This window comes from Pezoporus occidentalis, unplaced genomic scaffold (assembly GCF_034315485.1).
Source record: "Pezoporus occidentalis ecotype Australia unplaced genomic scaffold, CSIRO_AGI_Poc_V1 ctg58, whole genome shotgun sequence".
Classification (NCBI taxonomy): domain Eukaryota; kingdom Metazoa; phylum Chordata; class Aves; order Psittaciformes; family Psittacidae; genus Pezoporus; species Pezoporus occidentalis.
Genome location: NW_026915921.1, coordinates 2,174,317 through 2,189,039, shown reverse-complemented (window position 1 = coordinate 2,189,039; position 14,723 = coordinate 2,174,317). Strand labels below are relative to the sequence as shown.

The 14,723-nt window shown below is 35.9% G+C and overlaps 1 protein-coding gene across 8 annotated transcripts in view; it reads right to left on the bottom strand.

Annotated features, from left to right (window-relative positions):
• RGS12 (regulator of G protein signaling 12) overlaps positions 1-14,723 on the bottom strand; it is a 91,633-nt gene that overhangs the window by 20,744 nt on the left and 56,166 nt on the right. For all 8 annotated transcript variants that reach the window (XM_062638733.1, XM_062638732.1, XM_062638731.1 and 5 more), the window contains 7 exons: positions 12,774-12,866; positions 11,437-11,580; positions 7,258-7,437; positions 5,887-6,040; positions 4,832-4,908; positions 2,720-2,920; positions 1,666-1,739 (listed from right to left, as the gene is read on the bottom strand). In XM_062638733.1, coding sequence (XP_062494717.1) covers positions 1,666-1,739; positions 2,720-2,920; positions 4,832-4,908; positions 5,887-6,040; positions 7,258-7,437; positions 11,437-11,580; positions 12,774-12,866 — 923 coding nt within the window. The remainder of the gene's footprint in view (positions 1-1,665; positions 1,740-2,719; positions 2,921-4,831; positions 4,909-5,886; positions 6,041-7,257; positions 7,438-11,436; positions 11,581-12,773; positions 12,867-14,723) is intronic.

Genomic DNA, 14,723 nt, shown 5'->3' with positions numbered 1-14,723 from the left:
CAGACATTCAGGTAACCAGATATACCCACATAATACTTCTCTTATGTCTGAAAATATTACAAATATTGGAGTGTTTTTGTTTACATAGTGTCTACCCACAGAAGGAAACAATGTAGAACATTTCTACATTTTAATTAGCACACAAGTAACATATGGTGCTGCCTACTTACTGTTCCTTTTTAATTTGAAAACTCAACAAACTCACACCTAATAAAAGACTGCTCAATCTCCATTTCAAAATTGAATATGCTATGCTAATATTCATTAACCTGAAGTACCCATACACAGAAATTGCCCTGCTTCCTAAAGAAAAGTTATATAAGGGCAAGATGAAGAATGCCTGAAAAAATACATTTTATTAACTTCAAAAGCACAACTCAATAATATAACAAACATTCTACTTCACAACCTTTCCCTCAAATATTTAGTTCAGGTGTTTTCATCAAACTAGTTTGGTTTTTTAGAATTTAGGAACATTAAAACATTTTCTGGCATTTTGGAAAAAATACATTATTGGGAAAAACTGCATGCTATAAAATATTACATAATACTACTATATAATATACTGAATTATATTATACCTGTATCAATAATAATATTATAACATTGACTTAAGATTCAGGGTTACAAAACTTTACTCAAATGAATTTTTATACAATTAGTCTTACTGTAATCTGCCAGTTAGACACATCACTACAGATGCAACTCAATGGGAATATGTAGTCAATCCATATATCCATTTAATATCAAAACCCTGTTCTTTTATTGTTGCATTTAGGATTAGACTAGGAGACTGGCAGTTTGATTCCCTTTCATTCTTGTGCTGCTTCAAACTACTAAACATGTTTCTTCCTAATGTGGAAGGGCCCTCTGCGCTTCAGATCTGTCCTTCATGCTTGCGCACAACTGCTTCATCTTGAGACATCGTAATAATAATGTAAATATCCCTATAGTGGAATGCTGGCATCAAAATCCCACTTGTATCCAAGACAGCAGTACAGAAAGCTTCCATTTCCATCATTTTAAAACTCACCATATGTTTCTCTACTCAGTTTGAAACGTTCCTCTAGGACCACATTTCTCCCATTGATCCTTACCCCAGTTGCCCTCATCTGAACTACTTTTTAGAGGTATCTCACCATTTAGAAGTAATCTCACCATTACCTGTAGAGGAAGCATTTAGTAGCTGGCTCTAAAACTAAACAAATCTAAGGGATATCAGTGCCTAAATGTAGGCAAGATACTTAGGCACTTGTGTAACTCAGAGAATCCCCATGCTAAATGAATCTCTTATATGTGTGTTATTGCACACAAATGGATTTTAACAGAAACTCAAACTGTGAGTTAACAGTGGAAGTCAATCGTTTTCAGTAACAAACATTGGTCACCTTCCTTATTCACTGGGACTTTTTGCTTGATATTAAGACCCATTTCTTCTAATGTCCCTATACAATGAATAAGAAACTTAGCTCCCTTAATGGTGGATTACAATCTAAGATGCTGCATTACATGGCTAATTGGATTTTTTTACTGGATTCAGACAACTTCTTCTCTGCATTAACTACTGTTTTTTTGCACAGGTAACTGACAATATACTTCAGTGTGCTTAAAAAGAGTAAAATGGAGTGGAAAATGACAGAGGAAGACAGTAATTTTGACTTTTACCGAAATAAAGTGCGTTTTTCTAAACGTAGGTCCCGAGACTCCAGGATGCTACTGTCTTGGTGCAATACAAGTGGCTACAGAGCACATGTCAGGAACAAAAGGAGATAGAGCAAATTAATGTTAAAATATGTTAAAAAAGAACAGCTAAGTGGTTAAAAATTTATTTCAAATAACTCTGAAAATTATTAACATAGGCTGTATGCATTCTAGAGGATATTCATTTACAATATGCAACCTGATTAAAGTGTATTTTACTTTATATCATATAGTTGTGAGACAATGACCAAACTTCAATTTCCACTGGAGTCAGCAGGTATTCAGGAACTCAATGTTTTAAACCAAGCCCAGGTCCTTCAACTTAAATAAACTACTGCATAGAATGATGCATTAGAAAATGTGGCAAGTTAACAATCTTTAAGAGATTTAAAAGAACAGGCACATAACTATGCACATTCATTAATTTGTGTGATTGCAATAACCTAGATTGACCGTAAGTACAAATTTAAATTCATAAATGTTTCACATCCACAGCTTCTTTTAATTGGAGATACTTCTGCTGGAATAAGAGCTATCACACACCACTTTCCCCAACACAGACTGCTGTCTTGGAAAATTTCTTCAATATTAAAAAACATACCTTACTTCTAGCATAAATTCCTCTCATTCAGCTTTGAACTACTGAATTTCCTTATGCTTCTTTACTTTAATAAAGTTTCATCTACTATGACACATTTGTTTTCTTTGTGGATACCTTCAATTAAGTACAAGCTAACCATTCCCCTGGACAGGCCACATGGGCTAGATACCTAAATTAACTTCTTATTATAAGGAAATCTTTGTCATCAGCTGCCTTCTGCTTTCTGTAGTGTAGATACCACAATCAATCACAATGACCCACCAGTCCTAGTTTTACTAAAGTTCTTCTTCAATTAACTAGGATTGCCAATGTAACAGGTAGAACCATGAGACATGTATCACAATTGAGAGAACAGACTTCCTTATTCATAGAATAAGTATGGAAGAGATTTTAAAAAAGCACAGGAATATGTGATACCTTATCACCTCCAACTAAAAAGAGGTCCACTGCAGCTATGTTAATGCCATGTTTCTCGCAGACCCCAGAGAGCATCTCTTTGATAGAGAATCCGGATTTAACAGCCATTTTGCTAGATGAACCATCCGGAAGGTTTACACAGCAGTATTTGGGAGATTTCTCTTTATCTGGTACAAATGCAGGTACTCTTGAGGGTTCAGACTTGACAGGAAAAAGGAAAAAAATGTCAGTGCCCAATGGGAAATTTAGGTATATGCATAAACCTTAAGAGTCTGTACAAAGCAACCAAGCCAAGAAGCATACTTTCTACTATGTATATAGTTTAGAAATCCTTCTAAATATCTCAATTATCAGATAAATTTAAATTCTGGAGGAAAAAGTATTTAGGTAAAGGTAACAGCACTACACAAGTCTAAATTTATTTTAAGAAGAGATGAAGTTTTAGACAAAGAGTGTGTAAAACAGGTTACAAGACTCTCAAACTATAGTACAGAACTCTTAATCCAAAAGTGCAAGTAAATAAGATCTTATTTAGATTCCAATCTAATCTGAAGTGTCTATAGTTAATAATGACCTTCTGGTGTAAAAATTACTATTGGCACATTGTGAATCAACATTTAAGGAGATGAGGAACACCTTTAAACATCAGGCTCCCCAAACAAATTTCCTCTTCTTTTAACACAACCCAAGCGCTACACATACAAATACACTACAGAGAAATTAAAATATTAAAGAATTTACTTAATGACCGTGCACCTTTTTTATTAAAGGGAACAAGTATGGGGTTATGGGTAAAGGCTAAAGATCACAGCATTAACCTTTACTCTAAAGTAACAGTAGAATAATAACACTACTACAAAATATCAAAAGTATCTTTGAAGTGAATTTCTGTTCCATTTTTATAACTTAAAAGGACACTACAGGTTAGATATAAGGAAGAAAATCTTTACTATAAGGGTGATGAGGAACTGGAACAGGTTACCCAGAGAAGCTGTGGCTGCCCCATCCCTGTCCGTCTTCAAGGCCTGGCTGAACAGGCCTTGGAGCAACCTGGTCTAGTGAGAGGTATCCCTGCCCATGGCAGGGGGATTGGAACTGGCTGATCTTTAAGGTCACTTCTAACACAAACCATTCTATGATTCTATGATTGTTGCTTTAGGAAGGTTTTCCATTTTCTGGTTTTTAGGATAAGACTTTTCTGCAAACGAAATAAACATCACTTTGCCATGCTTGCTTCCCTCATCAATATTTGTAACATAGGCAGAATTACATAGTTGATGAAATCTAGTTTACTAGAGGGATATCAAGACTAAGAAAATACTTTTAAAAATTTCCATTTTATAGCCTTTCTCTATATCAACACAGAGAAATTCAAAATATTGCACTTATGTTCTACTTTTAATATTGTTTTAATTTTGCATTTCATTAATTTTACACTGTAAGTTAGAACTTGATAGTTAGAAATCATGTTATACTGGTTAGAAATGGTTAGTGTCTTCATCCATTATTTTCCTACCTACTATGACAAAATCAGTGTTTGCAATGAAATCCCCTACTTCTCTTTTCTCATATTTTAGGAGTAGAGTTAAGTCATAACAACAAGAATTAAAATTCATAACTTTAAAAGAAACAGAAAGCAAAGAAGCACAACATATGCAAGTACCACAGAAATGAGCCTAATGCGACTCGTTTACAGGCAAAGTAGAGGGAAAGCTTATCCAACCCTAACTATTCTATGATTCTATGATGTCCTTCAGAATAGAATCTCAAAGCTCTAGTAGGTGGAAGAAACTCTTTATAAAGAGCTATAGTAGCTCGCTTTGAAAAGTAAAGTTTTATTCTGGAATTCTACTGGTGCCCAAAGTTAAGACAAACAAGATGCAATGGATACCTTTTCTATAAGCACACAGTAAGAAGCAGTATATAAACACAACCTCTGTTACATTTCTAGTATTCTAAAATTGCTTAATATTAAACCATTCCCTCCCCCTGTATCACTTAAAAATCCTTTCTCAAAGTATTACTTCAAAGAAATTACTTCACACTACTTAAAGAATAAGTAATGCGCTGTTTTCACCACTTCCCCCCTTTTTATTAAGAGCCAGCCATTACCAAGTCAAGACTAGCAGTTGATGACATGGAGCCTTGTGATTCCCGTCTGTATGATAATCCATTGGACTGAAGGGAATCTGTAGAAAGAATCAGCAATCAGTAAAAAGGCTTGGTTTTATTATTTATTGTAATACAGAAAGCTATTTCAAATATGCTCCTCTGCTCAGAAAAAGAAGCTTTTTATCAAAGGAAATATTACCCAATCTTCATACTGTGCAATAAAACAAATGCCTCTGATGTCTTTTCACATGTGAGTATAATGAGAAAACTTAAACTATCCATACTATCAATGTCATCTTGTGGGTCTGGCCTGCACTAGAAAATAGAGGAGAAACCACAGTAACAATATGGTCCAAATCTAGTGCTTCAGTGGAATTTCTCTATTATTTTTAACTCAATGGAAAGAGTTTATGCAAAACTTTCAGTTCTTCCTTTAGAGGCCATGTACAGGTGCTTTCATAGAAGAACTCTTCCTTAAACTCTCACAAACAGATAAGTAACAATACAGCAGATTACAAGGGTTTTCCCAACTCTGACTCTTTGATCATTTTAATCAGGAAAGGTGGAAAACAGGTAGTGAATGTGTTCAAAGTGAACATACCAGTGTGGTACTAATAAAAGAAAGAAACAGAGGGTAATGAAGGTGGAGGAATTTTCAAATAGCTGTAACTATGGCACTATTTACATATAGAACTCCTCAACACCTCTGTAAAGAGCTGAAATTATCTTACTATGAAAACAGTAGCTCTCTGTTTGAAAAAGCATTTTCCAGCACAAAGAAAAGCAGAGTCTACTGAAAAGCAATGGAAAAAAAAAACAACTCTTGAAAGTCAATAAAAATGAATTTAAATATTTTCATACTTTTATCTATTTATTTGTACAGCTGCTTCCACAAAACTTCCAGTGATACTAGCCACACTATGGCCTTCTGACTTGACAGTTTCTTTTCCCTGTGTCACACCCAAGGATGCACTTAGACTGAAACTAACCATGATGAGATTAGTCACATCTACTGCTGAAACACCTTTGAAACAAAGTGGAACATGATTACTCACCATTTGGATAATCACCATTTTCTCTTCTCTTCTGTGATTTCCCCAAACTCTTACTTCTTGACCATGAGAAAAATGTTCCCCTTTTTTTCTTCTCAGTGTCCTCCTCTCCTGACTCTTCATTTAAAGATCTTCCTGACTTCGATTTACCACTTAACTACCACCAAAACAAAATTAAATCATTGGTTGGATCACAGTTGTAAGTATATTATCTAAAATAAACCTTCCCACGCTTCTTCCCAAAAGAAGAGTGTGATGGTCAGGTTAGCTGTCGTCTTTACCCCACTCACAAGCGTATGTGCCAGCAACCCCCTCAGCAGCAAAAAAACAAAGCTCAAAAAAACCCTCAGTGGAAATAAAAGGAAATACATAGATGGAAATGTGCTACTTGGTAGGGAGCAGAAAACAGTAGCTGGAAACAAGCCATATGAAAGAACTCTCCACAGCTCACCAGAATGCCTAAGTTAATGTGGAAAGACCATTTGCCTTGCTTTTAAAACAAAGAATTTCATTTCAGTATTTCACATAGTTTTCTTAGGCTGGGCTTGAACATGAACTGCATTTAAAGGCAATGAAAAAGTTTTGTTTAATATTTACATGTATAGTCAAAGTATTTATTAGTGCTGAAGACTACAAATGTCAGGAATGTTTGATATTAGAGTAAACTTGCTTTTAACAAGCTATTCCTGTTAGATTATACAAGTATTCCTTAAAATACTACTTTTAAAAAGGTTCCTAGTCATAAAAATGTGTGATAGCAGATGGGCTAATGTGTAGTGATTGACATGAAAAATGCAAAGTTATAATTTACCCATGCAGTTATGTAATACTATGGTGGTATTATCTACATGAAGAAAAAATAAACTCTAAATAACTTCAGGAGATCAGTAATACTACTTGTCTAATTTTAAGCAACTGTATCTGGTTTACACAGAATTATCTTAGTGCAGTGGAGGCTAAGAAATTAAAAAACTATCCTTTCCAAAGGTGAGTTAGATTAGGTTAAGCCTTTCCCCAATACCTTCTGATAAAATATCTGCTCTCAGCAAAAGTTAAAATATTACATCTTAAGCTCACTTTCAATCAAAATTATCTTCTAAACTAATGTATTAAAATAATCCTCATTTTTTATTTTATTTAAATAATAACAAAGATCTAAAATTATATTCAGGAAGTCCATAGCTAGAAATCCAATTCAAAAGTGTGGATTAAAAGACCTAAATATTTTCCTAAGTACATAAAGGTTTTGTAATTCTATTTGCCAGCACCACTAAACTAACATTCTTAATGGTTTTTATACTTTATCTTTGATCTTCCAAAGAACTTTAAAAACATTACTTAACAGTTTTCAGATAAGAACAACAAAAAAGTAACCTTTTTTGGCGTTGTGACACTGGACTTCTCTGAACTGATGCTGTGTTTAGAGGTGGGGCTGCTGGGAACATGCTGCGGATCTGGAAGAGGGCGACCTTCGACTTCAGCTAAGATGCATTCTTGGTAAAGTGGGGATTTGAGAAAGCGAGTATAGCTATCAAACTTCATCAGGTTAAATATCTGAAATGAAAATGCAGTGGATAATGGTTACATAAGCTAACCTAACATCAAGAAAATGAAGCTATTTCGCAACAGCAAACTCCCACAAAATTAGGACATAACAATTCTGCTGTAAACAGCAGTAGACGTGACTTTGTTTAGACCTGGTTAAATACACCGCACCAGTTTAAAGTGAAACATAATTTGATCTATTCCCTTAGCACAGGTTCAGAAAAATGTTATGTTTTGTGCAAAGTGCATGAGAAGCTGAGAGCTGTATTAATGTAAAGTTCATGTGCCCAATCATAAGGAAAACAAGATCAACATCTTTGGAAGATTCAATAATCAAGATGCTGTAAAATCAAGACCCTGCAAAAGAACATTTTATATAACATAGCTGCTCTGGGCAAAACCAACATTTGTCTTTAACTACATAGGAAGGAAGCAGCACTACACCAGTCCTGGAGCAAATGTCTGAGGCTAATTCAACCAAAGCTAACTTCATGAAAATAAAGGAAGAAAAGTTCTCTCTTAAATGCTAAAGAGTGTTTAAATTTCTTGTTCCAGTTTTGCAAACCTGTTATTTTAAGTGAATCCATAGTTCTACCTTTATATGCTCTCCAATGATTCGCTTGATCTGAAAAAACAGTATGAATGCTACCTTCTTTAGACATGACAAATTCCCTAAAATCAAATAAAGGTATAGGCAACACAACGGTTTATGGCATTCCCAAGAGTCTACAGGGAAGTCACAGTAGCCCAGTTGCTGATGGAAATCATTATTCAGATTGTGCAAAGACACTGTTCTCAACAAGCACAGCCCAAAACTTTTCTGGCAAATAGCAAGATGGAACAGAGATAATTTGATCCTGCAGCATCACAGAAACCTAATTCAAACTGAATGCTGACTTCCACAGTCTTGCCTTCCCCCTATATATTCCCATTTCCTGTCATGTTTGTTGGGCTTTTTAATGCACTGTTTTCTGCATGGTAAGCCATGGAAAAAAATACTTCTGTAGAGTTAGTTTTACCAGCATAACCTGCTGGAACAGGTCAGCACAAAGTCTGATGTGTCCTCAGTGAAGTGTCAAATTGATAATCCAGTGTCAAAGATGTCTCATTTAAAAAACTGCTCACAAAGGGGAATTGCTCTCTCATGCTATGAAAACTAAAATCTTTCTCTGACTACAGGTACATAGGCAGAGCTGAAAAAGGCAACTACAGAACACAAGCAGTCTTTGGGCCACGGCTCAACAAATTATTCAGTACACAACACATATAGATTTGAAAAATTTCTTGTGTTCTGCTGAGTTTAAAGACTAATACTGTGGTGCATTGCCAAAACAACATTAAATACAGAGGGGCAACTACAAGGCATCCAAATGCTTCAATCTCAAGGACCCACAGATGTGCTGCAGATGCAAGGTTATTGGGGAAAAATGGTACGAAAAATGCAAACACTAAAACAGATGCAAAACGCAGGGTAAATGAAGAATACAAAAGACTTCACCTTTTTTGAGGTTTTAAGAAAATTAAACTTACAGAGGTTACGCTCCTTGACAAATAATTGTATTTTAAGCTAAATGAAATTTGTGACACCAAAATATGACATGATTCCACAGTACAACTGTGGAACAAATATCTTAAATTAAATACAATTTCAGGATGAAAACCAAGTCTTTTCAGAGTTGCTTCCTGTCACAGAATCTACCACCAGAAGATGATAAAATTATTATTCCATGTTAGGTCAGAAGAATAAAGGAAAACAATTGCAGAGAACCAAGAGAGAGTTACTGCAGAGATGAAGTCTGCAGAGTAAGCATACGTAATACAGTAAAAACATTCCAACCTTTGAACTTTCCTGGATGGATTGATGACAGGTTAACTATATTACCTTGAGCTGATCATCATCCGCCCTACTATGTTGCTAGCCCACACTACATCCCCAATTTCCTATATTTAGCACTACTATTAGGATTATTTGAAAAAAAAAAAAATCTAGCATATGCTATTTCTTGTTCTTAGAAATGAGAAAAAGAAATATATCTTAAAAAATCATTATTTGAACTTTATACATAAGCAAGGGTAGAAAAGCATACATATACACCTATGCAACTCTACATGAAGTAAATGATTTTTATTCTTATTTTTATTTTAGTATCTTCCAGTGACCTACACTGTCTTGCATCCAGCAACACTCAAAATGCTTGTTCTTGTCCTCAGAAACTGTGAAATCCTAACCAGGTGTTTTGGCTGCATCCACACGGTCATATTACAACACTGCTGATAGGATCAAGGGCAAATTTGTCAGGCTATGGACAGAAAGCAGCTTCTAGCAACATTTCCAACAGGCAGAGCTTGAAAGATAACAGCCTCAGCAATGCTTTCCAAAGCACTTTCCCACACACACTTCTGTAAATCCACAACAGCCTTACAGCAACACTCCCTATTCTCAAGCATCATGAACACCAGACAACCACCACAGACCACTCTATGCTCACTACTGAAATCTAAAAGTTCTTGTCAAAGACCACAAATGCAGAGCTTTTGCATTATGAAGATGGTGTCACCACCATGACTTCTTTCCCTTAGTGAAACCAAGATACTAAGGGCCATCAAGATTGCTGATGACTCAGCACTGACCTCAGCCAGGCCACACACCACTAGTAAATCAGCGGGCACACATAGCTCCAAGTCCACTTTGACAGAAATAACTCTCATTCTGCTTCACCTAATTTTACGCTGTGAGGAACAGGTTTGACTGAGGGCTCTGATGGGAGAACTACAGAGGCATTGACAATTTGAGATAAGCAGGTCAGGTCCACACAAGCCACGTGGCTGGGATTAGACCCACAGCAGCACTCCACATCAGCATTTTCACCCACCACATGAGCCCTCCAACCTAAGGACAAGGTGTTTTCAAAGAAGGAAGAAAATGTGCCTCAGCCCAGCCACCATGCTCATAAGAACACTTTCTGCTCCACCAAACAATTCAGGTACGGGCTCCATAAAACCAAGATGAAGAGTGCACAAAAAAAAGTCTGTAAAGATTGCAGCTGGTAATTCACACAGAAGCCTCAGGCCTTGGTAGGGGAACTGGGGGTAGCTGTAGTGCTAGAAGCTACTAAACCAGCAATTAGACCTACCTTTCTATCTCCACTTCACACATGTAGAGAGGTACTATACCCACCTGCTCAGATTGCCTCAAAAGCATGTGATCTGATGCTGCACAAAGACTAAGATTGTGACCTGCTTCATTTATGCAGATTTATCTGCATAACTGAATTATAATTTATAGATTTATATAATCTATAATTATAAAATTATAGATTTATGTAGTTAAATCTATATTCTAGATGTCTAAATAACATGATCTCAAAATTATTTCTGCTAATAAAATGTTAGGGTGGGAGAGTTACCAATGAGATTACTTAGGAGAATAAAGAAGAAACTTAAATTCTACAGAATATGTACAATTTATCCTGTTGTTACATAACTGTTCTCTTCTGAACACTAATATACATCCACTTCAGAGGTCTTTAGACACCAGCAGTTTTAACAAGCTCTTTGTCTAACAGTTCTATTAAAGCTTAAGGGAAGGACTCCCTTAACACAACAGACATATTTTACAAACCACTTTGACCAAAATTAGACACTATTTGTGTAAACAACTGTCCACTACAGAAAAGAATAAGTAACCATATGCAAACACCATATGCAATGGTGTTGCAACACATGGAATTATTTACTTGCATTAAACCTTCATTTCAATAACAGCATTTTTCATGTTATTTTTCTGTTAACAGCAATTTTCTACACATATACAAAAACAAGTCAAGCAGCTTTCCATTATACAGCCTTTTCCTATTCTCCTAACAGGACCTATATCGTCTTCACTACAATGCCTTTTTATACACAGTAAAAAACACAGCATCTGAAACTACTTTTATTGATTTTAAAGTACTTCAAAAGAAAAGATAATTGACATAACTGTACAGCAGTCACATTATGTATGGTTACCTGAAGTTGCTGTTCCTTGAACATATCAGGATGTGGAGAATTGAGAATATCATCTGCCAACTGTGCCTGGCTATCGATATTAACTGGGGTTGTAGCTTTGCTACACAAGAACTTACTGAAGATCTCCCGAGCTCTGTAAGAAAGCTACAGAAAAGAAATGTTAAATGTATGTTTGCTTTAAAACCATATTTTTAGACAGGCATTTCTTACACTGATATATTCCACCCCAAATATACACAGCCATTCCAGTTTCCTTCATACGCAAGCATTTTTTTCTTAACAGCTTTTGTTAGTTTAGGCATACAAATAGGGTTTTCCCTTTAAAATTACAAATATTCATTAAATATTTCTTAAGCAGTAAAATTTGTCATCTAAATAAAAATTCGAATTTTCAAACTATGAAAATAATAAAAGTGAAGCACATCAAATGCTGTTTGAGCAGGGAGAACAGATTTTTTTAGATTTTAGACCTTTTACATAACAGTTATTATTTAAATAAATCCTCTCAGCTTCAAATTCTTGAAGTTAGAAAGGGGTAAGTATACAGAAGAATGTTTATGGCAAAAAACATTCATGTTCTATCTTTACCTTGTTTACTTTGAAACACCCACATTCTGGATATAGTGAGAAAAAAAAACCACCAAACCTAGCTCAGAGTGCTTAAGGGTGGTGTTCAGAAAATACAGTTCGAAGACAGAAGAAAGTAGGGGAAAAGCCTCAGTGGGACACAGGAGAGCAAAGAGGGACATGAAAAATTCAAGTGTTTCCACAGTGTAAACCTGACTAGATTTGGGTGTGGTGTAGATAGAAGCGTTGCCAACCTGCACACGATATAAACTGCACTAAAACTGCCTGACCAATGTAGGACTATCTTAAAAGGGTAAGATGAAGATTCTCATAACTTGTGAACAAATATGATTACACTTACGACAGCAGGTATAGCTAAGTTAGTTATAAACACAGTATCTTGGCTACTAAAGACAGTCTAGCTGAAAAAGCACAAGAGGCTAATTTCTACCTCTTTGAGACATTAAATTAACTTGCCTTGCAGTCCCTTGTGCTGGGCAACTGCAGCTAGCCATTTTTCAATACCCAGTAAATCTTAGCTCATTTTTACAGAGCTAACTCCACACTGCACTGCAGTCTAAACATATCAAACATCTTCAGCTTGGGACAGTACTCCCAGGGGACTGAGAAAAGGAGACTGAGGCTCCAACCTTATTTTAGTGAAGGCACAGTACAAAGACCAAGCAGAGCTCCAATAATTTCAATAACCTTGAAGAAGTAACAGGTTTTGAAGAAGCAACACCACGTACTGAGATACAACGCTGACTTACCTCTTTTTTATCATGTGCAGGTACATGGTTAAAATATTCACAGGCCTGCCAAAATAAAATATTTTCTTCACTAAATTCTTTCCGTAGAAATTCCTACAGGAAAAAAGTGAACAAATAGATGTCTCAGAGGAAAGTTCCTTGCCATTTCAAGTAACTTATTTATAATGCTTGGTAAGTTTGCATAAAAGTGACATTTCAGTCAGTATCACACTCCGGTTTTCTTCTAAAGTAAAAGTCCATGCCTATTCAATATAAGCCTAGCGCCTCTCCTCTTTCTCATTTCTTTTTAAATGCACGTGATTGAGGAGAATCCATGAAGTAACAATCAAATTATTTGCACGTATAAAGACAAAGTTTGAAACTTCGTGTTTAGTAGTACGTAAACTATCATAGAATCATAGATTCATAGAACAGTTAGGGTTGGAAAAGACCTTAAGATCATCTAGTTCCAACCCCCAAACTAGTGAATGAACCTTTAATATAAATTTAAGTAATTTATAAAACATTTCAAAATTACACTATAAAACAGCTATCTTTAATAGCTGTCCTACTAGTAAAATAGAGTAGATGTTTATCAAGCAGTGCCTATAATCAATCCTGTATTTATTAGTGTCTTTCTGCATCACATGGCAACTACAAAAAGTCTTGTAGCACTGATTGCTGATGTGGCGACATGGGTTCACTTTGGAAAATATACACTTTGAGGGGAAAAAAATACACAACACCCAAGGCAACACAATAATCAGGACATTTATATGGGACTCCATTCAGCTGGGAAATTGTATAACCACAAACTGCCCTGATTCAGTTCTGTATAATATGATATTTTCTCATCATATGTCTTTTGAAAGTGTTTTAACCACTGGGGCCAAGAGGGGAAATAAAAAATACAACCTGGTTGCCTAAAAATATTATCTAGGCACTCATGAAATTGGAACAGTTTGTTTGTACTTCAGAGCTTTAGGTATCAGTGCTTCATTGGAAATATTAAGTCAGCCTGCAAGGCACAACCTTCTTTCAGGTGTCACACTGGTATCACTCAAGCTTCTTTAACATCCAAGGAAGTCTCAGAATGCAGTGTAAGGGGAATCTTTGCAAAAATACTTAAAACTTATTTTTATTTACGCTTTTAAGATTTGCATGGAGTCCAACTGTTGGAAAGCAACAAAGGAACTACAACACAGGGTTTTAAATCTACTAGCAAGCTCTCAATTTAAACTGAAAGCTCTTCATGTACCTAACCTGAGACACCAAATGTATTAAAGACAATCCAGAGTAGTCAGGGGACATTTCTTCATTTTGCATAAAATTACACATTAAAAGAGAATTAAATTTGTGAGCAGGAACTGGAACTCAACTGCCTACCTCCTCACTCAGCGCCTTCACTATGAAACTACAATCTCCTGCTTGCTTTCTTTAAGGCCACATGATTTGAGCACAGCTGGCTGTACAATTCCGCTTCATCAAGAAGACTGAGTGGTGCCCCTGTTGGAACATTATGTAGTAGCCTAGCAGTTGTCACACATGGCTGGGAAGCTGGAGATGTTGTTCTGAACCACTTGAGGAGGGAACTTGCAATCAGGTCTCTCACTTCCCGGATGACTGCTCTAATCACCAAACTATTATGCAAAATGCGAGTATTTGCAAAACATGCAAAATCTCTTCTTCTTAGAGAGTATTTCCTGCTCTGTGACAAAGCTGTCCTCAGGAAAGGCCTATGCTGAATCCCAAATGCACCAAGATGCTTGCTATGCAATTGTGAATTAAATGCTGATGCTTCAATGTTCTTGAATATTGGCAGAAATCTGTAACTGCGCAGTGTTACAATAGTCAGGTTGCAAGTGAATCTAAGCAATGGCTCTGGATTTCCCCCCACCCTTAAGAAAATGGTGGTGCACACAACAAATTTCAACATTCCCTAACTGTTCTTTAAATTGGGTATTTAACACA